At 35.9% G+C, this 22,571-nt stretch overlaps 1 protein-coding gene across 6 annotated transcripts in view; it reads right to left on the reverse strand.

The window, feature by feature from the left end:
• The window catches only part of HMMR (hyaluronan mediated motility receptor), a 46,756-nt gene that overhangs the window by 8,826 nt on the left and 15,359 nt on the right, over positions 1 to 22,571 (reverse strand). For 4 of the 6 annotated variants that reach the window (XM_057729636.1, XM_057729622.1, XM_057729627.1 and 1 more), the window contains 9 exons: positions 22,067 to 22,215; positions 20,057 to 20,271; positions 17,448 to 17,564; positions 13,374 to 13,520; positions 12,958 to 13,110; positions 12,771 to 12,870; positions 11,889 to 12,065; positions 9,639 to 9,801; positions 4,915 to 5,735 (listed from right to left, as the gene is read on the reverse strand). In XM_057729636.1, coding sequence (XP_057585619.1) covers positions 5,716 to 5,735; positions 9,639 to 9,801; positions 11,889 to 12,065; positions 12,771 to 12,870; positions 12,958 to 13,110; positions 13,374 to 13,520; positions 17,448 to 17,564; positions 20,057 to 20,271; positions 22,067 to 22,215 — 1,241 coding nt within the window. In that variant the 3' untranslated portion in view covers positions 4,915 to 5,715. Of the gene's footprint in view, positions 1 to 4,914; positions 5,736 to 9,638; positions 9,802 to 11,888; positions 12,066 to 12,770; positions 12,871 to 12,957; positions 13,111 to 13,373; positions 13,521 to 17,447; positions 17,565 to 20,056; positions 20,272 to 22,066; positions 22,216 to 22,571 lie in introns of those variants that run through there. The other 2 variants (XM_057729656.1, XR_009052856.1) reach the window with 2 other exon arrangements.

Below are 22,571 nucleotides of genomic sequence, written 5' to 3' on the forward strand. Positions count from 1 at the left end.
TTTTCTGTTTTCTAGTTTACTGATTTCTGCTCTGACCTTTATTATTCCTTTTCCCCTACTTACTTTGGATTTAAATTGCTCTTTTATTTCTTATTTCTAAGGTAAAAGCTGAGATCATCAATTTGAAACCTTTCTTTTTTTGAAATATAGGCCATCAGTGAGGTAATTTTGCCCTAAATCTGCTTTAGTGGCATTCCACGTTTTGGTACGCCGTGTCTTCATTTTCATTCTGTTCAAAATAGTTTCTAATTTTCCTTCTGATTTATTCTTTGACCAGTAGCTCATTTAGAAGTGTGATAACTGATTTCCAACCATTTACGGGTTTTCCAGAGATTTTTGTTATTGATTTCTAACTCAATTCCACTTTAGACAGAGAACATACTTAATGTGACTGGAGTCCCTTTAAATTTATTGAGACTGTTTTCATGGCCCAGTGTATAATCAATCTCGGCAGATTCTGTGTGCTCACTTAAAAAGTATTCTGCTGGTGTTACGTGATTTCTATAAATGTCAATTTGATCAAATTTGTTCAGAGTATTTTTTAAATCTTCTGTATTCTTTCTGATTTTCTATTTATTTATTCTACAATTTATTAAGGGAGGCTATTGATACCTCTGACTATAATTATAGATTTTTCTTTTTTTCCTTGTAAATTTGTCAATTTTTGATTCATGTATTTTGAGACTATCATTGGGTACACAAATGTTTAGATTTTGGCCTCCTGATGAACTGACTCATTTATCATTATGAAGTGAACTTCTTATATTCTTGGTAACATTCTTGGCAATATTCTTTGCTCTGAAATCTATTTTGTCTGATATTAATAATTAAAATTTATTTTGTCTATTAATATTATTAAAACTAATTAATTCTAGTTTTTGTTTTCAATTGGTTAACATTATCATGGCAGATCTACCCTCTAACAAATTTTTAAGTGTAAAATACAGTATTTTAATTATAGGCATGATGTTATAGAGCAGATCTCTAGAATGTACCTTGAATAACTGAGACTTTATGCCTGTTGATTAGCAACTCTCCGTTTCCTCCGCCACCCAGGCCCCGGCAACCACATTGTACTCTCTGCTTCTACGATTCTGACTATTTTAGATATCTCACGTAAGTGGAATCATGCAGTTTTTGTCCTTTAATGATTGATTTATTTTACTTAGCATAATGTCCTCAAGGTTCATCCACTTCTTGCAAACGGCAGGATTTCCTTCTTTTTAAAGGCTGAATAATATTCCATTGCAGGTAGGTACCACATTTTCTTCATCCTTTCCCACATCTTGGCTATTGTGAATAACAATACAATGAACATAGAAGTGTAAATATCTTTGAGATCCTGATTTCAATTATTTGGGGTAAATACCCATAAGTGGGATTGCTGGATCACGGTGGTAGTTCTATTTTCAATTTTTTGATGAAGCTCCATCCTGTTTTCCATAGCAGTGCACCATTTTAAATTCCCACCAACAGAGTCTAAGGGTTCTAATTTTTCCATATCCTTGCCAACACATTTCTTTTGTTATGCAGAAAAGTTTTTAGTTGGATGTAGTCCCACTTGCCCATTTTTGCTTTTCTTGACTGACCTTTTGGTATCATAACTCAGAAATCATTGCCAAGACCAATGCCATAAAGTTTTTCTCGTGTTTTGTTAACAGTAGTTTTAGTTTAAGATCTTATGTTTAAGCCTTTAATCCTTTTTGAGTTGATTTTTGTGTATAGTGTTAGATAAGTTTCCAGTTCCACTCTTTTGCATTTGGATATCCAATTTTCCCAGCACTCTTTTTGAAGAGATTGTCCTTTCCCCATTTCCAAAGGGAATTTGTCTCTGTATTGTTGTTGAATCAGTGTGTTCATTGGGAAAAAAAGACCAGATCTTCCTATCCCTTCAGCGTGGTGTATCTTTTAACTTTCTTGTACTTTTCATCTGCTTTTGTCAGTATATTTGAAGTGTATTTTTGTAGGCAGCATATAGTTGTCTTGCTTTTTGATCCAATTTGATCATTTCTGTATTTTAATTGAGGTATACAGACTATTTACATTTAATGTGACTATCAATATGGTTAAGTTTAAATTCATCATGTTGCTATTTTATCTCTTTTTGACCCATCTGTTCTTTTCCTTTTCCTCTTTTTCTGCCTTCTTTCGAATTAACTGAATATATTCTTTTATGATTCTATTTCATCTTCTTTGTTGGTTTATTGGCCACAAGTGTTTTATTTTAGTGATTGTGTTAGGGTTTACAGTACACATTGGTAACTTGCCACAGTCTGTGTTCTAGTAACATTTTTTATACCACTTCACATATAGTGTAAGGAACTTACAATCATATACTTCCACTTCTCCTCTCCTGGGCTTTGACCTATTGCTGTTGTACTCTAATTTTAAATAGCTATAAACTACAGACCACAATGCTGCTCTTTTTGTTTAAACAGTCAACTATATTTTAAAGAGACTAATAAGAAAAAAGTGTTTTATGTCTGAAAATAATTTTTCATCTTTGCTTCTGAGAACTGTTTTTGTTGAGATAGTTTTAGATTGACAGTTTTTCTTTTATCATTGCTTTGCAGCAATTTGTCATGTTTCATATTTCTTGTTCCTAGCATTCTAGTTTTCAACATATTTGGAAATGTTGCCACCATTATTTCTTCAAATGATTTTTCTGTCCCCTCCTCCCCTCCTCTGGGAACTCTGATTACATATACATTAGGCTGTCTGAAGTTGTCCCAGAGCATCTTGGTGTTCTGTTCACTTTTGGAATCTTGTTTTGACCGGATGTTAGAAACTTTAAAATTTACTTTTTTGGGTGCTTGATATTTTTATTTATAAGCTCATAAATTTTCTTGAGCTTTGTTCTGGGATGCAATAATTAAACTTTTTAGAAAGAGTTTGATCCTTTTGGGTCTTCAAGATTTGTCAGTGGCCCTATGGAGACTTCCCTGGTAGCACAGTGGTTAAGAATCCACCTGCATTCAAGGCAGGGGACACGGGTTTGATCCCTGGGCGGGGAAGATCCCATATGCCACGGAGCAACTAAACGCCTGAGCTACAACTACTGAGCCTGCACTCTAGAGCCTGAGAGGCACAACTACTGAGCCCATGTGCCACAACTACCGAAGCCTGTGTGCCTAGAGCCCATGCTGTGCAACAAGAGAAGCCATGTTAATGAGAAGCCTGCACACCACAATGAAGAGTAGCCCCCACTCACCACAACTAGAAAAAGCCCACGCGCAGCAACGAAGACCCAACGCAGCTAAAAATAAATAAATAAATAAATAAATTAAACAAACAAAAAAGGTTTGTTAGTGGACCTGGAGCAGTGCTTAAGTTTAGGACTAATTATTTCCCAGTACTGAACCCTTCTGTATACACTACCTCATGCCCTATAAATCATGAGGTTTTCCAATTTGGCTGGTGGGAACAGGCAGCATTTCTAGCCTGTGTGAGCTTTGAGCACTGTTATTTTTAATTTTGAGGGGTGGTTCTTCACTAGGCTTCAGGTAGTTTCCTCATATGTATGATGCATCAGTATTCAGGAGATTACTTGAGTGACCCTTTGTAAATCTCCAGAATTCTCTCTCCCTGCAATTTTCTCCTTTCTAGTACTCTGTCCTACAATCTCTAGCCTCTGTGGTCTCCCCAGATTTCAGTTCTGTCTTTTCAACTCAGTTAGTTTGGTGGGGTCTGCCTGGGTTCCCCTTCCCTACATCATAGTTTGGAAACTCTCTCAAGGCTGTAAACAGCGAACAATTGTAGGGTTCACTGTGATTTTCCTGATCTCTAAGGGATTGTTGTCTTTTTTAATCTCATGTCTAGCATCTTGAAAATCATTCTCTTGTCTACTCTGTCATTTTTGGATAGTTTTAGGTGTGTGTGTGTGTGTGTGTGTGTGTGTGTGTGTGTGTGTGTGGAGGAGGAGAAATAAATTTGATCCCTGTTACACCATCTTGGCTAAAAGCAGAAGTCTTGAACTATTTCCTTTCATTAGACAATTTTTCTAATTTCTACATTTCCTCTGAACTTAATTATGTATTAAGATCTAACAACATAACTTACTATGAAAAGTTATTCTTATTGTAATAGTCTCTGTTGGTCCATCAATGGGGAAACATTAAAAAAAGATGGCTTACAGAACATGGAAGCAACCTAAATGCCCATCAACAAATGAATGGATACAGAAGATGTGGCATATATATACAATGGAATATTACTCAGCTATAAAAAGGGATGAGATGGAGCTATATGTAATGAGGTGGATAGAACTACAATCTGTCATACAGAGTGAAGTAAGTCAGAAAGAGAAGGACAAATATTGTATGCTAACTCACATATACGGAATCTAAAAATGGTACTGATGAACTCAGTGACAAGAACAAGGAAGCAGATACAGAGAATGGACTGGAGAACTCGAGGTATGGGAGGGGGCGGGGGGTGAAGGGGAAACTGAGAAGAAGTGAGAGAGTAGCACAGACATATATATACTACCAACTGTAAAATAGTCAGTGGGAAGTTGTTGTATAACAAAGGGAGTCCAACTCGAGGATGGAAGATGCCTTAGAGGACTGGGGCAGGGAGGGTGGGGGGGACTCGAGGGGGGGGGCGTCAAGGAAGGGAGGGAATATGGGGATATGTGTATAAAAACAGTGGATTGAACCTGGTGTACCCCCAAAAAAATAAAATAAAATAATAAAAAAAAAAAAAAAAAAAAAAAGATGGCTTAGAATATCATACCAACTGCATATATCAGATATTTCAGATGGAAAATGACCAGTTTCTAAGTAATATACTACCATTAGTGATTCTGGAGACAAGGTGGGGAGGGGAGGGCAGAGATAATAACTAGATGCTAAACAGAAGGATTAATGTAACTTCATATAACACAAGTTGTATAACTGAGTCAATGACTTAATGTGTGATTTTATTTCATATTACATAAATATTTATCAAATATCCAGGAAGCAGGCAGATGCCAAGCAGCATAAGACAAATTCTCTACAGAGGTTATGAGCAGAGTTTCTAAGAATTAACTGCAGTTGGTTAAAAATGCAGATTTTCAGACCAAATTTCAGGCTTTAATTTAGGAGGACTGGGATGGGGTCCACAAATTATTAATCAACTCACTGACTTTGGTAAGAGACAAAGAGGTTAAGAATTAAGCATACCTTTATTTCTCATTTGAACTGGATAAATGGGTGATGGCAAGGGCAGAATGAACATTATTAGGAGAATTAAAGTAGAGGCAAGAACAAGCCAAGTTATTTTAGCCTAGCTTAAGAGGTTCAGATAACAAAAGGCCTCCAGTATTAAACTAAAAAACCTCGGGATTAGAATCTTGAAACCACTTAAAGTTTCAGAATATGGAAATAATAGTAAGAGAGTGATTTTTAAAAGAATGTTGATTTGATGGGATGAGCTGCAAAGCTGGAAAGCCTTTCAGAAGTTTAGAATGAGGTAATAAGGGTGAACATCAAGCAGGAAGTACTGACAATAGAAACTAAAATGTCACAGACATACTGGTAAAAATGTTGAACTTCCTTTTACATACGTAAGGGCAGGAAGTTAATATTAAATATAAGATTTAAAAACATTCATTACAAACATAATAATAATAAAAGCAGCAACAATAACAATAAAAATAATAAGAATGAAATAATCTTCAGTAGGCTTTTTTCAGATGTTTACTTGCATGATTCTTGAAACTCCATTAAACGCTCAGGAGCAGTTTGTATTGCCTGGAAGGATTATTAAATAGCAGTGTTAGTTTTCTAAATTAAAACTAATTCATCAGAAAAAACAAACAAACATATTCATCAGTCATTACGAACTAAAAACAAGGACCTTCTATCTTCTCTAAGGCAGACGAAGCAATGCTTGTGTTCTGTGGCATAATTTTATTTATATTTCTTCATTTACTATTTCAGCCAATTTCAGTTTATTGTCAAAGATAGAGATTTGTAGTCAAGAAAGAGAGAAAAATCTACTTCTCCAAAACTAAAAATTGGACATTTAAGTTAAAAATTCCAAGGGTATGATAGAGATAGGATCAAGATGGCAGAGAAGGAGGACGTGCGCTCACTCCCTCTTGCAAGAGCACCGGAATTACAACTAACTGCTGAACAATCATCAACAGAAAGACACTGGAACTCACCAAAAAAGACACCCCACATCCAGAGACAAAGGAGAAGCTGCAATGAGACAGCAGGAGGGGCGCAATCGCGTTAAAATCAAATCCCATAAATGCTGGGTGGGTGACTCACAAACTGGAGAACAGATATACCACAGAAGGCCACCCATAAAGTGAGGGTTCTGAGCCCCATGTCAGGCTTCCCAACCTGGGAGTCCAGCAACGGGAGGAGGAATCCCCAGAGAATCAGACTTTGAAAGCCAGTGGGATTTGATTGCAGGACCTCCACAGGACTGGGGGAAATGGAGACTCCACTCTTGCAGGGCATACAAAAAAGTGTGCTCACCAGGACCCAGGGGGAAGGAGCAGTGAGTGACCCCATAGGAGACTGAACCAGACCTACCTGCTGGTGTTGGAGGGTTGCCTGCAGAGGTGGGGGGCAGCTGTGGCTGACCGAGGAGACAGGGGCACTGGCGGCAGGGGTTCTGGGAAGTGCTCATTGGTGTGAGCCCTCCCAGGGTCTGCCATTAGCCCCACCAAAGAGCCTGTAAACTCCAGCTGTAGGTAGCCTCAGGCCAAACAACCAACAAGGTGGGAACACAGCCCCACCCACTGGCAGACAAGCAGATTAAAATTTTACTGAGCTCCGCCCACCAAACCAGATTAAAGTCTTACTGATCTCTGCCCACCCAGCCCTATGCACCATCAGTCCCTCCCATCAGGAAGCACCCATGAGCCTCCTAGATAGCTTCCTCCACAAGAGGGCAGACAGCAGTATCAAGCAGTATCAGCGGTATTTCATCTTGTGGAACTGAAAACCACAGCCACAGAAAGATAGAGAAAATGAAAAAGCAGAGGACTTTGTACCAGATGAAGGGACAGGATAAAACCCCAGAAAAATAACTAAATGAAGAGGAGACAGGCACCCTTCCAGAAAAAGAATTGAGAATAATGATGGTGAAGATGATCCAGGACTTTGAAAAAAGACTGGATGCAAAGATCGAAAAGTTTACCAAAGAGCTAGAAGAATTAAAGAGCAAATAAACAGAGATATGCAATGCAATAACTGAAATGAAAAATACACTAGAAGGAACCAACAGCAGATTAACTGAGGCAGAAGGGCGAATAAGTGACCTGGAAGACAGAATGGTGATAATCACTGATGCAGAAAAGAATAAAGAAAAAAGAATGAAAAGAACTGAATACAGCCCAAGAGACCTCTGGGACAATGTTAAACGAACCAACATTCTCATTACAGGGGTCCCAGAAGGAGAAGAGAGAGAGAAAGGACCTGAGAAAATATTGGAAGAGATTATAGTTGAAAACTTCCCTAAAATGGGAAAGGAAATAGCTACCCAAGTGCAGGAAGCGCAGAGAGTCCCAGGCAGGATAAACCCAAGGAGAAACACACCAAGACATATAGTAGTCAAATTGACAAGAATTAAAGACAGAGAAATGTTATTAAAAGCAACAAGGGAAAAGCGACAAATAACATACAAGGGAACTCCCATCAGGTTAACAGCTGATTTCTCAGCAGAAACTCTACAAGCCAGAAGGGAGTGGCACGATATATTTAAAGTGATGACAGGGAAGAACCTACAACCAAGAATACTCTACCCAGCAAGGATCTCATTCAGATTCGATGGAGAAATCAAAAGCTTTACAGACAAGCAACAGCTAAGAGAATTCAGCACCACCAAACCAGCCCTACAACAAATGCTAAAGGAACTTCTCTAAGAGGGAAACATAAGAGAAGAAAAGGACCTACAAAAACAAAAACAAAACAATTAAGAAAATGGTAATAGGAACATACATATCAATAATTACCTTGAATGTAAATGGACTAAATGCCCCAACCAAAAGACACAGACTGGTTGAATGGATACAAAAACAAGACCCACATATATATGCTGTCTACAAGAGACCCACTTCAGACCTAGGGGCATATACAAACTGAAAGTGAGGGGATGGAAAAAGATATTCCATGCAAATGGAAATCAAAAGAAAGCTGGAGTAGCAATACTCATATCAGATAAAATAGACTTTAAAATAAAAAATGTTACAAGAGACAAGAAAGGAAACGACATAAGGATCGAGGGATCAATCCAAGAAGAGGAGATAACAATTGTAAATATATATGCACCCAATATAGGAGCACCTCAATACATAAGTCAAATGCTAACAACTATGAAAGAGGAAATTGACAGTAACACAATAATAGTGGGGGACTTTAACAGCCCACTTACACCAATGGACAGATCATCCAGACAGAAAATTAATAAGGAAACACAAGCTTTAAATGACACAATAAATCAGCTTGATTTAACAGATATCTATAGGACATTACATCCAAAAACAGCAGATTACATGTTCTTCTCAAGTGCACACGAAACATTCTCCAGGATAAGATCACATTTTGGGTCATAAATCAAGCCTTGGTAAATTCAAGAAAATTGAAATCGTATCAAGCATCTCTTCTGACCACAATGCTATGAGATTAGAAATCAGTTACAGGAAAAAAAACTGTAAAAAACACAAACACATGGAGGCTAAACAATACGCTACTAAATAACCAACAGATCACTGAAGAAATCAAAGAGGAAATCCAAAAATACCTAGAGACAAATGACAATGAAAACACAATGATCCAAAACCTATGGGATGCAGCAAAGGCAGTTCTAAGAGGGAAGCTTATAGCAATACAATACTACCTCAAGAAACAAGAAAAATCCCAAATAATCTAAACTTACACCTAAAGAAACTAGAGAAAGAAGAGCAAACAAAACCCAAAGTTAGTAGACGGAGAGAAATCATAAAGATCAGAGCAGAAATAAATGAAATAGAAACAAAGAAAACGATACCAAAAATCAATAAAACTAAAAGCTGGTTCTTTGAAACTGGGACATCTGTAGAGACATGGATGGATCTAGAGACTCATACAGAGTGAAGTGAGTCAGAAAGAGAAAAATAAATATCATATATTAACACGTATATGTGGACTACAGAAAAATGGTACAAATCAACCAGTTTGCAAGGCAGAAATAGAGACACAGATGTAGAGAACAAACATATGGACACCAAGTGGGGAAAGCGGGGAGGGTTTGGAGGGAATGAACTGGGAGATTGGGATACCAAATTGTACACCCTAAATATATGCTGTTTATTGTCTGTTAACTGTATCTCAATAAAAGTTCTTAAAAAAAAAAATTCCAAGGGTATGATAGAGGGATTGATTTTGGTAGGGGATGGGAAGGAGCAAAAAAGACAAGGTTTCAAGGAAGATGTAACTTGAGCTGGGCTTGAAAGGCAGATGGAATTTGGACAAATGGAGAATGCAGAGTATGGAAGAAGGACAGAAAGGCATTTTACATAAAAAATTTCAGTAAGAATTTCTTTTATATCAGAAACTGTTAACAAGTTTTCACATTTCATAAAGATGGATAACTTGCTCAATGCTGTGAAAGCAAATCCAAAGGAAGATGACACTTTTGTACATTTAATCATTTCTTACCGTCTTTTAATGGGGTTTTGAGAACAAAGTTTTCTTTACTTTCATGAAGAAAAGCCTTTGAAGGATCAAAGTGTTTGATACCCAGAACTTTATTCAGTTCCTCCTGAAGTTTTGCTTCACTTTGTTTTCTTTTAGCTAGCTGAGTGCGGAGTTTTGACGCCTCCTATGTAAGAAAAAAAATAGTCAATAAATAATTATTGAAGATCATGTTGGTGAAATGTGTTACCAATGTTATTAATAATCCCAAAGTTGCTCATTTTCCACAGCTTAATGGCAAAAGCCTACTAGATACAGGCTTTCAGACTATAAATTACAAAATGACTTTGAAGAGCTGTGACAAAGAAGATAACGAGTCATTTGAATCTTCTTGTACAGGTACACAGCTATGTTTCTGATAGAAGTTTAACACCAAATTAAATGCTGAGATCCACTATCGGCACGACAGTGTGAGAAGCTCCACCGACCTGCTCCCCAGTGATATAAAAAATTATAAAATGGCAACCACTTAAAGCCTCTGAAAATGGTCTTAAGGTAAAATAGCAAGTGAAGAAACATTTATTCAAGCAAATCCACAAAAAATGTGGTAAAAAAGGGCAGCAGGTTGCGCTGTTTGAACCAATCCTGTTCCCTCTCTCCCCAATCTCTGCTTAGCAAAGCAAAGAGTCCACACCAGACTGCTGCAGCCAAGAGCACAGTGCTCCCTCTTCCCCCAGCTCCCAGTCAGAGGCTTTTCCTGCCAGGAGGAGCAGGACATCAGCATCTCTCATCTTGCCCCCATCTCTCACCTGATGCCCTGAACCACAGTAAATGTGGTTGAGAGGTGGGGGGTCCTTTCTTCCAAGGAACTGAGGCCCTACCTCAGGTGCAGAGTGCTGAAAATATCGAGACTCTGATCACCTTTTCCCTGGCTCATGAGACAATGGTTCCTAGCCATGAGAGGCAAGCTGAGAGAACCTCAGGATGCTCCCCATCTCTCTCCCCCACAAGTATACTGAGCATCCAACTACTGGGACAGAGGTGTCACTCAGAGAAAAGCTTGCCACTGTCCCCAAATCCAGCTCTGAAGGCTTGGCTCAGAAATTTTTCCTGGGAGGAGAAGCAGGCTGTAAAACACAGAGTTCCTAATTTATTCCCAAAGGAATTGACTTCACTTGCAACAGAGCTTAGAGAAGTTCAAGCTGAAGGGTGCTCTCAAGAACAGTAGAAGATGTGGTACAAGGGAATTGGGAAGTGACTCAAAATGTAGGCTAAACTGTAGGCTGTCTAGTTTGTAGATGAGAACAGGTGAATAAGACAGGTGGGAGGAGCCTTCCTGGAGTCAGAACAAAGTCAATCACTGACCTAAGACACAGTTCCAACAAAGGAGCCAGAATTAGATTGGATTAGTCTGTAGAGCAACTCATGCCCCAGGGCATTGTTCAAAATAACAGAGGGATGAGCCAGCAACTAAGTGTGGTCAGGGAGAGAGGAAGACAGACTTACCGAAAGCAGAGTCACCTCAGGGTGACTGCGGGCACACCCCAAACTGAACCTCCCTCAGTAGCAACATCAGAAACAAACTACTGGGGGTGGGAAGGAGGAACAGACTTCACTAAACAAGAAAATAACAATGTATCTGGGAAAGGATGGCAGTACCCAGAGATGCTATAATATATTATCTAAAATATCCATTTTCCAACAAAAAATTATGAAGTATGCAAATGGAAAAGCAGGCAACACAAACTGCCTGAGAGAGTAATCAGATATTGAATTTATCCAAAAAAGATTTTAAAGCCATTATAAACATGTTTGCAGAAGTAAAGGAACTAAATAAAGGGAGTAGACTCAAATTACTAGAATCAGAAATGAAACAGGGGACATTACTACTGACATTACTAAAATAAAAAAGATTGTAAGGGAATACCATGAACAACTGCATACCAACAAATCAAATAACTTAAATGAAATGAACAAATTCCTAGAAATCCACAAATTACTGAAACTGTCTAGAAAATAAATAGTCAATCTGAATAGACCTATAATAAGAGATTAAATCAGCAATCAAAAACCGCCCACAAAGAAAAGCTCAGGTCCAAGATGACTTCACCGCTGAATTCTATTACACATTCAATGAAGAATTAATACCAATTATTCACAAACTATTCCAAAAAAAATAGAAAGGATGAAACACTTATTTTATAAGGTCACCATTACCCCAATAAAAAACCACCCTACCCCAATATCAATAGAACTAAGTGTGATTTTACAAACCGATTTGAGTCGGCTATTTTCATCTTTCAATTTCACAACATGCTTGATTTTTTGCTTTAGATTCTGATGACCTAATAATTTAGCATACGAATCTCTTAGTTTATTTAGCTGTTCCTGAGCTGCACCATGTTCATTCAACAAAGCCTGCTTCTCTGCTTCAAATGCATCCAGTTGTAGCTGAAAAATATATATTTTTTAATAAAGTTAAGATATATATTTTAAAATAAATATATATTTTTAATAAACTGTTAAATCTTACTTGACTAATATAAACTCTAAGGACAACTACAGTGAAAGAAAATAAAAAGGCAAAAGACAAAAATAGATTATGCTGACTTACTCTTAGGGCTCTCCATAAATTCTGACTCTTTTTCAAAAAAAGTTGTTTTTCATTTTGAAGATCATTAAAACAGAGGGAAAGAAACAAGAAAAGAAGACCTGCTACCCAGCCTAACCTGCATCAGCCACATCCTCAGATTATAACCAATACTGTCTTCTGACTCTATTTCTATTTAAGTACCAAGATTAGCATGTATCCTTTAAAGATCAGTGTATTAGAGAAACACTGAGAAAGATCATAACAAAATAAGTGTCACAAATTTACATAGATTAATTATCAAAATGTCATACCAGGAGAGCCTTCTAAGCTATTAACTTTAAGAATCTTATTAAAAGGTAATTTTTAAGCCTGTAAAGGTTATATTTAAAAAAGTGTGCATAATAATGCAATAAAATTTATAAGCTTTTTTTTAATAGGAAGTTAAATTGGCACTGTAAATGCACAGCAAAATGATCTTTCAGAAAAACCACATCATTGTCATGATAGTAACAGGGAACAACATGATTCTTAAATGCAAGTAAGTTAAGTCCTAAGTGACAGACCTGGAAAGGTTTTGTTTTATTATATAATTCTTCATAGAGGAGACGCCACTTATTCATTTCCTCAGTCAATTCTGCCCCTGAGTTTTCTTTTCCAGCTTTTCTGTAAAGGAAAATTATATTTTAAAACATAGTATACTAAAAAAAATAACTGAGATATGGTGGCATTTTGGTTCTAAACCTAGATTACCTTGCTTCTTCCTCTTCCAGTTGTTTCTTAAAGTCTTCAGCTTGTTGCTTGAGTTGGTTCTGCAAATCAGCTATTTTTTTAAGGGAAGAAACTGTGATTTCTTTAATTTCTGCTTCTTTAAGTGCTGATTTGGTCTGCAGATCTAGAAGCATCCTTGGGTTTGAGAGAGAAGAGTCCACTAAACAATTTACAGCCATTTTAGTTTTTAGTTTAGTTTTTTTTTTTTTAAACTCAAGGAACTCCCAAGCATTATACTTTTTTAACTGTGTAAATCCTTAATTTACAATTGAAGATCACCCGAAGCAAGCCATAGGGACTACAATTTCCTGCATCACTTAGTAGCTGGCTTTCAACATTAAACTGTCTTACTGGTTCTCAGGTCACAGGTGTGGGTAGATTTTATTTCTCCTACATACCTTGCATATTCTTGATTTGCATTCTCAGTTGCTAATATCTGATGCTGAACATCCTCTGCATTTTTCTCAGCCTTGGCAACTTTTTCCTGAAGTGATGCGTTCTCCACCTTAAGATCTTCTATCTCACTTGCTGTTGATGCTTTATAGCTTATAAAAAAAGAAAAAAAAAGTTAAAGAATTTTTTCTAACCGCTGTATGCATGACATATCTATAGCTGATTAGTTTATATTTTATACACTTTTAGGTAAAAGAAACAAAATCTTATCTATTTTTGCATTTGCACAGGTAAGAATTCAATGTTTTGAAGTCAGTACATATATGAACTTATATGACAATACACTGTTCATTTAAAAAGAGTCAAGTGTCCACTATGTGCGGAAACTAGGCATAGAGATGAAAAGAAATCAACTACTAAACATGAAAATTACCCCCAAACAAAAAACCCACACAATCCCTCTACCCATTGTCAGGGACTTTATGCTCTTGTGGGTAAGATACAGGAAAAAAATGCTTTTTCAGGTTTTGAAGGAAAACAAAAATTAAATTTATGGTAAGTATTTTGAAGGAAAACTACAAAATACCTTCTGATTAGCTGTTAAAACTAGAGAACCTATGTTTTGCTTGGTGATTCAGAAAAGGCCTTTCTGAGAAATTTATAGTTAAGCCAAGACATGATGGGTAAGAAGGATTTAGCTAGCCGGTTGCGGAAAGTATCAATATTTCAGAGGGAAAAGATGCATATGTGCTCAGAGGCAGGTAGAACACAGTCCATTAAGAGCTGGGACTGGAGTCTAATCAAGAGAGGCAGAAGCAAGAGGCATGAGGCCAGTCATCACTGGTGAGGCACAGTGTGGGTTTACCTGAGGGATAAGGGAGAGATTTCAAAGGTCTCTAAGTAAGTGTGTAGATTATTCTAGAGATATGTGGAGAATGACAGGGGAAGGGGCAGGAATGCAAAACTGAAGGATTCACTAGAAGACAATTATTTTTCAGTCCAGGTGAGTGGTAAAAGATTCCTGAACCAAGCAGTTGGCAATGGAAAGATATGAAATCTCTTTTGCAAGCAGAATTGAAAAATTCAAGAAATAGATTGGATGCTGGGAGAAGGGGAGAGAAAATTATCGAGATGACTCTAAGATTTATGGCAAGAGAAGCTAGGAACATGGAGATATCACTGACTGAGATCAACAAGCATGAGAAACTATGAAAGTTCTTTACACATATATCCCCATATGTATAAATACAGCTGATTCACTTTGGTGTACCTCAAAAACTGATACAAGAGTGTAAAGCAAATATATTCCAATAAAGAGCTTAAAAAAAAGTTCTTAAAGAAAACAAAAAAAAGAAAAAAAAAGAATGAGAAACTAGAGGGAGAAAGAGGTAGAAAGGAGATCAACAGCTGTTTTGGCTGGGTTAATATTAAACGATAGTGAGATATCTAAGAGAAGTCAAGCAGAGAGCTGGATATATGGGTAGGGAGCTGAAAGGAGAGGTCTGGTTTGAAGAAATAAATTTTAATGCTATTAGCATACTGATGGTGAGTGACATCATAAAATGGCTTAGAAACCTCTTAGGGCACTACTTTTCACAATAGCAAGAATGGAAATCCCTTTTCAGGGTTGAGAACAGCCTAAAAGTATATATATATATTAATATATATATCTATATTTAATTTCTATAACATATTCATGCTGACATACATAAATTATAATTAAAATATATGTATATTTACATACATTATGTGTGTGTGTGTGTGTGTGTGTATATATACGTATGTCATAATATATCAGATCTAGGAATAGATCACTGGGGAAAGAAGGTACTAGTGAATGAATGGGTACTAGGCAATTGATTATCCATATGGGAAAACAAAAGTAAATTTTATCCCTTTATCACAACACATACAGAAATCAGTTCTAGGTGGAAAAATGAAAAGTGAAACTTTGGAACTTTTAGAAAAAAAATAAGTGAATATCTTTATGCTCTTGGGATAGAAAGAAGTTTTGGATGTAAAAGTGTTCACATAAAAATCTATAAACAAGCACATTAAGATCAAGAATTTCTATTCATCAGAAGAAACCACAAAGAAAATGAAAAGACAAGGTACACTCTGTGAGGAGATATTTGCAACCCATATTGCTGATAAAAACTCTACAAATCAACGAAGAGAAGATAATTCCCTAGAGAAATGAACACAAGTCATATACAAGGCTTCTACAGAAAAGGAAAGATGAATTATCCACAAGAAGAAGCCCTTTTACACTTAGTACACTGGCAAAATTTATGAAGTCTGACAAGCTTTGAAGAGGAGGTAGATCAATGGGAACTCACACAACACTAGTGGGAGTGTAGATTTTCACATCATTTTGTAAAGTGATTTGGCATTAAATTTTAAAGTTGAACATTCACCTAAATATTACTTTAAATAAATTCTTACATGTGTTTACTAGGAGACCACAGGAATATTCATAGAGTACTATTAATAAAATGAAAGAAATAGGAAACCACCCAAAACCCCAAACTGAGAATGGATAAATGGTGGTAGATTGATAAAATTAAATATTCTATAACAGTGACCATGAACAAACTACAGCCTCAGGCAACATTGTGATTCAATCCTAGAAACACACATGATGCAGAGTGAAATGGTAAGTCCAGGATATGGCATACACTATAGGACATTTTTGGTGAAGTTCAGGAAAAAGCAAAATTAGATAATATATTATTCATATGGATATAAATGTTATAAAATTATACACAGGAAAAAAAGCAAGGAAATAATCAATGTAGACTTTGAGATGGTGTTATCTGTTGGGGGAAAGCATGAAGACATTAAGATGGGATAGTGGAAGAACTCATATATTATACAGAGTGGCTGAAAATCTTTTGGCTTGTAGGTTGTCTTCTATGAGCTCATGCACCTTAATTTTACCTTTATGGTTTATAATTTATGTATACATTGTATATCTTTTCTATTTATTGGAGGGGAGTGTGTGATGTATTGTTATGTGTTGTATTATCCTTTGTAATTTGTAGTCCCCTCCAAAATAAACTTTAAAAAAAGGGAAAATAACAAGTAGATGGGATAGGAAGTGAGGAAGTGGATACAGTATATAATCTTCTATGAAGAAGATGGGCTATGAGATGCAAACTATTATATATATATATAGAATGGATAAACAACAAGGGCTTACTGTATAGCACAGGGAAGTATATTCAGTATCCTGTGATAAACTATAACAGAAAAGAATATGAAAAGGAATGAATATATATGTATAACAAAATCACTTTGCTATATAGCAGAAATTAACACAACACTGTAAATCAACTATACTTCAATAAAATACATTAAAAAATAAAAGAAGATGGTGGTAATTCCCTGGTGGTCCAGTGGTTGGGACTCCATCCCCTGGCCCTGGTTGGGGAACTAAGATCTCACATGCTGTGAGGCAAAAAAAAAAAAAAAGGCTATGAAGAGGAGTAGAATTTTGGGGTAAGAAGGGTATTGGGAGTGAGAAGTATTACTGGATAGCTGCAGAAGGAAGTGAAAGGCAAATGGAGATTTTTTTAAAAAAATGTATTTTAAAAGATGAAGGCACATTAACATGTGTTAATACTGACTGGAAAAATTCTAGAAGAAAGGTTGAAAGTTATGAGACAATGGATAAATGACAGAATGAGGTCACTGAAGGTTAAAGGAATGAGATACTTCATCTGTAATAAGTGGGGGAAGACAGGATGAGCATAGATGCAGGTGCGTTTATAGGTTCGATGAAGAGGAAATAAAAGCTTTTGGATTCTTCATGAGAAAAATGATGACATCAGGAGAGTCAGAGAAGTGCCAAAGGTTTGTGAGTGCGTGAAATTTAAGTGGGTAGTGGGAAAGGGAAATTACTATATATTCTAAGACTACCAGGTAACACTAAATGTCCAGTTATGATTGGACGTTATGGAATTTAAAGTAACACCCATTGTTTTATTCATGTGATTGTTTTGTTGACAGATGTTCCTATGTAAATACCCCTTCCCTGCTCATGTATGTTTGAGAGTGCAGCCTCCCCATAAAAATACCTTTCAAACTGAGCCGTAACATCTCCCAGGTTCTGCACTGTACTGTTATACCTTTCCTGCAAAAGCAGTGTGGCCTGAGTGTGAGCAGCATTACTTTTCTCCAGTTCAGCTTCTTTCCTAAGAAAAACGAACAGTTAAAAGATAAAATGCTAACTGCAAATCATTAGCCTAAGAAAGAGACTAGGATGTAACTTGGACACTGTGAAGCATATATCCCATATCTTCATGCTTATAATAGATACTGGACAGCTTAGACCTAAATTTGTGACCTACATCTAATAGCATGTCTACTTACAAACAGCTTCATTTTATCTTTCCTGCTTTTATTTTACTTTTTTTCATCCTAATTTACTTTTATCTTTTCTTATCATACGTACTTATGTACATAGTTTATAAACACTTTTTTGGAAGAAAAGATTAAAAAGACTCTGCAACAGAATCTTGGCAGTAGCCAAGACTAAAGAATGTGAAGGATTACCAGTTAAAAAGCACTAGGGTTGAATAAAACTTAATTCTTTGCATTTAGACATTTAAGGAACACTAGATTTAAGGAAACTTCATTTTAAGAATTCTTTTGAAAAAAAGAGTTATAGGAATATGTAGATTTATTTTGATTATACCAATAACCCACATAATAAATTGTTAATTATTCAAAGATTCAATAATGTATTTAGTGGACTATTTTGCATAGACAGAATGGCTCTTAAGTCATCTTATAAATATATACTACAAAGCTATAGAGATTTTTAAAAATATTAATATTACATATTACCACAATGGTGATACAACTTTTTTGATAGGCATATGAGCTTATAAGACATCTTTTAAAGAACTAAAAACTGTAAGGGACTTCTCTGGTGGCACAGTGGTTAAGAATCTGCCTGCCAATGCAGGGGACACAGGTTTGAGCCCTGGTGTGGGAAGATCCCACATGCCTCAGAGCAACTAAGCTCGTGTGCCACAACTACTGAGCCCATGTGATGCAACTATTGAAGCCTGTGTGCCTAGAGCCCATGCTCTGCAACAAGAGAAGCTACCATAATGAGAAGCCCAGCACACCAAAAGGAAGAGTAGCCCCTGCTAGCCACAATTGGAGAAAGCCCGCACGTGTAGCAAAGAAGACTCAACGCAGCCAAAAATGAGAGAGAGAGAGAGAGAGAGAAAGAAAGAAAGAGGAAGGAAGAAAGAAACCCAAAAAACAAAACTGTAAGTAACAAGCATTATTCACTTACAGACTAAGTTGGACACTGAGACAAGATAAATAGTTGGTCAAATTCATTCTATAATGAGTATAGGGTTTAAAAAATATACACCACAGCTAAAAGCAATCACTTACTACTAAAGAGTTTATGATAAAAATATTCTCTTTCCTGACTTCTAAAGAAAGGAATCATTGTCAACTTCTAAGTTTTTCTCTTAAGCTTGAAATTTCCAGGCTGGAAAGGACCTTAGAAGTCATCTCATAAAAGTCCTTTATTTTATATCTAATGAAACAGAAAATAAAAGAAATGAAGACTGTCTTGCTCAGAATCACACAACTAGTTAACAGATCTAGGAATAAAATCCTTATCCCCTGACCTCTGGACTGAATTCTCTGAGTTAGAATAAATGATTATCTCATCTTTCTTTCTGAAACTGACATCATTCACTTGTTTCTTAAAGTACCTATTCCCTGAGGCTGGTTGCAGTATAGAACATAAATAGTAAATAGTACCTAATTACACTTTGGTACTGTTCCCCAAAATGCAAGCACATATAAAACTTTGGTGTTTTTTTTTTTAATCAGTAACAACTAACAGAAACAGAAAAGGGATTAATAACAAAAGTACCTAATAAGAGATAGATACACCATCGTGAAATAAGTGACAATTATGTAACTTTATGTCTAGTCCATGGTTCCTTGCTAGAAAATGTTTTACTGCTGAAATTCCAAGAATTCAAATATTTATTTACAATTTGAACTCAATAATCAACATAGATATTTTAATTTAAATACATGTAGTGGAGAAGGACATATAATGTAATGAAAACAATATGGAATAAGAGTAAAAAAAAAAAAAAAAAAGCATGGGATCTCAGGCTTTCTACTTTCATTATTTCTTAATGTTTCCCAGTTCTGGTTGTTTTTTCCCATTGCGCTTTTTGATTGTTACTTCTGAAGTGTCTGTACTCCCTCAAAAGAGGTAGTTAAAAGTATAACTTACACTATGATGTACATATGGACAAAAAATGTAAATGTTTCTTATTAAAGGTTGGGAATCATTATTTTGGGTATTTTTCTAAATCTATTACCACTGTAAATGCTAATGTCCAATAATTTTTAGAAAATATAAGAGTAGTATAGGAACTCAAAATTTTGGTTATTAAAGCTCTCTTTAATTAAACCTTGGGCCTTAAAGAAAGGGCAAGGCTTTTGACTTGGGCTGTCATACTTGTTTATATGCACATCTTGTGCATGTACTTTACCTGTCTGTGTCTATCTCTTATTTGTAAAATAATTTCAACCTCACCACTCACATGACTGGTGTGAGAATCCTGAGAGAATGTATCAGAAAATAATTGTTAACATCTGAAGTCATATATAAAAATGAAGTCCTATTAATACAAACCCTTTCAGCTTTTCTTCTAGGAGTTTTAGTTCTTTAGCTCTAGATTCTGCTTCCTCTTCCAATTGCTTGACCAGGCTTTCAGCTTGTTCTTCCTTTTGCTGTAATTTATCTAGCTCATCCAGTATTTGCTTTAATTCTTCCTCAAAGAGATTCCTTTCTTTAATCATTTCCTCTTGAAAAGAACATAGCTTCTGTTGAAGACTAGAAGATAATTCCTGCATCCAAATAGAAAACCATCAAAACAACTGGAAAGGTTTTGATAATTTAATACATAATTAAATTCAATTTAATAATTTGTTGAGGTTTTACTAAAGTCAAAAAAGAACTACAGATGATGAGGTATGGACACTAAACTCAAGAGCCTCCAGGAAATTTGAAAAATAGAGATATCATATTTATTTTCTCAGGGATTATATCCTACACCTTGTTAACATTATAGTAAATGTTATTTCAGTCTTTTATCCTTTGCAACACACACACATGCACAGTTCTTAGAAAGCTAAAATCATATTCTATAACTGGCTTTTATATCTTCCTCATATGACATTATATAAAAAGAGTACTATAATTTTAATGTTATACAAAATATTTTAAATTTATATAAGATGAGTAAATATGAATAAATAAATACAAGTAAATCACTTGTGAAAATTGCCTTTCACTACTCCCCATTCCAACCTTAGTTTTCCCATTTCAGAGATAACCACTAGTTTGGTATTATATGATTTATGGTCTTTTTCTACATATTTATATGCTTAAAATGTAACTGATATATACTTTGATGTAAAGGTCATTTAAAGTATCATAGGGACTTCCCTGATGGTGCAGCGGTTAATAATCTGCCTGCCAATGCAGGGCACATGGGTTCGATCCCTGATCCGGGAGGATCCCACATGCCATGGAACAACTAAGCCCATGTGCCACAAATACCAAGCCTGTTCTCTAAAGCCTGCGAGCCACAACTACTGAGCCCGTGTCACAACTACTGAAGCCCATGTGCTTAGAGCCTGTTCCGCAACAAGAGAAGCCACTGCAATGAGAAACCTATGCACTGCAACGAAGAGTAGCCCCCATTCACCACAACTAGAGAAAGCCCTTGCACAGCTACGAAGACCCAACACAGCCAGTAAATAAATAAATAAAAGAATATAAATCAATGACTTAAAAAAAATAAAGTATCATAAAAATAGTAGTTGAGATCAAGTCACTATGTACAGATCTACTTGATTCCTTTGTTGCTGCAGATTGCCCAACAATATAATATTTCATGTGCATGCGAATGCCTGCTTGCCCAACTCTCACCAATGTGTCATATTATCAAATATTTTAATTTGTGCCAATCTTGTAAGAGACAAAAAAATGATTTCCATTTCTTTGATTACTACTAAGGTAGAACATCTTTTCATGTTTACAGGCTAACTGAATTTCTTTTTTTTTTTTTTTTTGGCCATGCCGTGAGGCTTGTGGGATCATAGTTCCCAACCAGGGATTAAACCTGGGCCCCCTACAGTGGAAATGTGGAGTTCGAACCACTGGACCACCAGGGAATTCCCTAGGCTATCTGAATTTCTACTTCTAAAATTATCTATTTCTATCCAATACCCATTTTTTTTTTTAGTGAACTGTCTTTTCTCTCATTGATATGTAAAATGTTCTTTATGTAATCCGGATTTTAAAAAATTGTCAGATTTCTTCCTTGTCAAATTAGACACTCTTTTACCATAGAACTGTAAATGCCTATGTAGTAATCTAACACAAGAATGCACTGAAAAATTGTTTTAAACAATTTCCTTATTTTTGCTTCAACTGTTGAAGTTGTTTCACATTATGAATAACCCTGTGGTGAACAGCAGTTAATATGCAGCGTAGGCATGATTATTTCCTCAGGATAAGATTCTAAAAGTAAAATTGTTGCATCAAAGGATATATACAATTTAAAGATTTTCTGATACAAGGGAAACGTATGACCTAAAAGAAGCACTAGGTTTTTTAAATATTGTAATAAACTACCTTCTCTTGTTGCAGAAGTGAATCAATTTGCAATACTTTTTGTTGTAGCTCTTCAAATTCTTGTTTTTCAAGAATAGCCCTCTCTTTTAAGTTCTGCATCTCAGAATTTAGATTTTTGTCCTGTTCTCTGTCCCTATGGATGAGGTCTTCTAGAAAAGGGAGAAGATTAACAGTGCTGTAATGAGATACTGATATTAACTTTGAGAGACCCAGATTCCCATAATATTCCACTAGACTGCTTTATAGCATGTTACAGAGATTACAGAGATCAAGTATTTCCAAAGGGGGGGGATAACTCTGAAGTTGGTATCATTACTATATATAAAACAGTATACATGTTATATAATAAAACCCCCAAACCTAGTTCTATGTATCTACCAATTTTAAGTGGCCAACCAATGGGGAAGTCAAGAACTGAACAACTGCACATTTCAATCAAGACAAATAATATATTGAAATAAACAGATTATAAATATCATAAAAGACAAAAATTCCCATACAGAGA

Source organism: Hippopotamus amphibius, chromosome 1 (genome assembly GCF_030028045.1).
Source record: "Hippopotamus amphibius kiboko isolate mHipAmp2 chromosome 1, mHipAmp2.hap2, whole genome shotgun sequence".
Lineage (NCBI taxonomy): Eukaryota > Metazoa > Chordata > Mammalia > Artiodactyla > Hippopotamidae > Hippopotamus > Hippopotamus amphibius.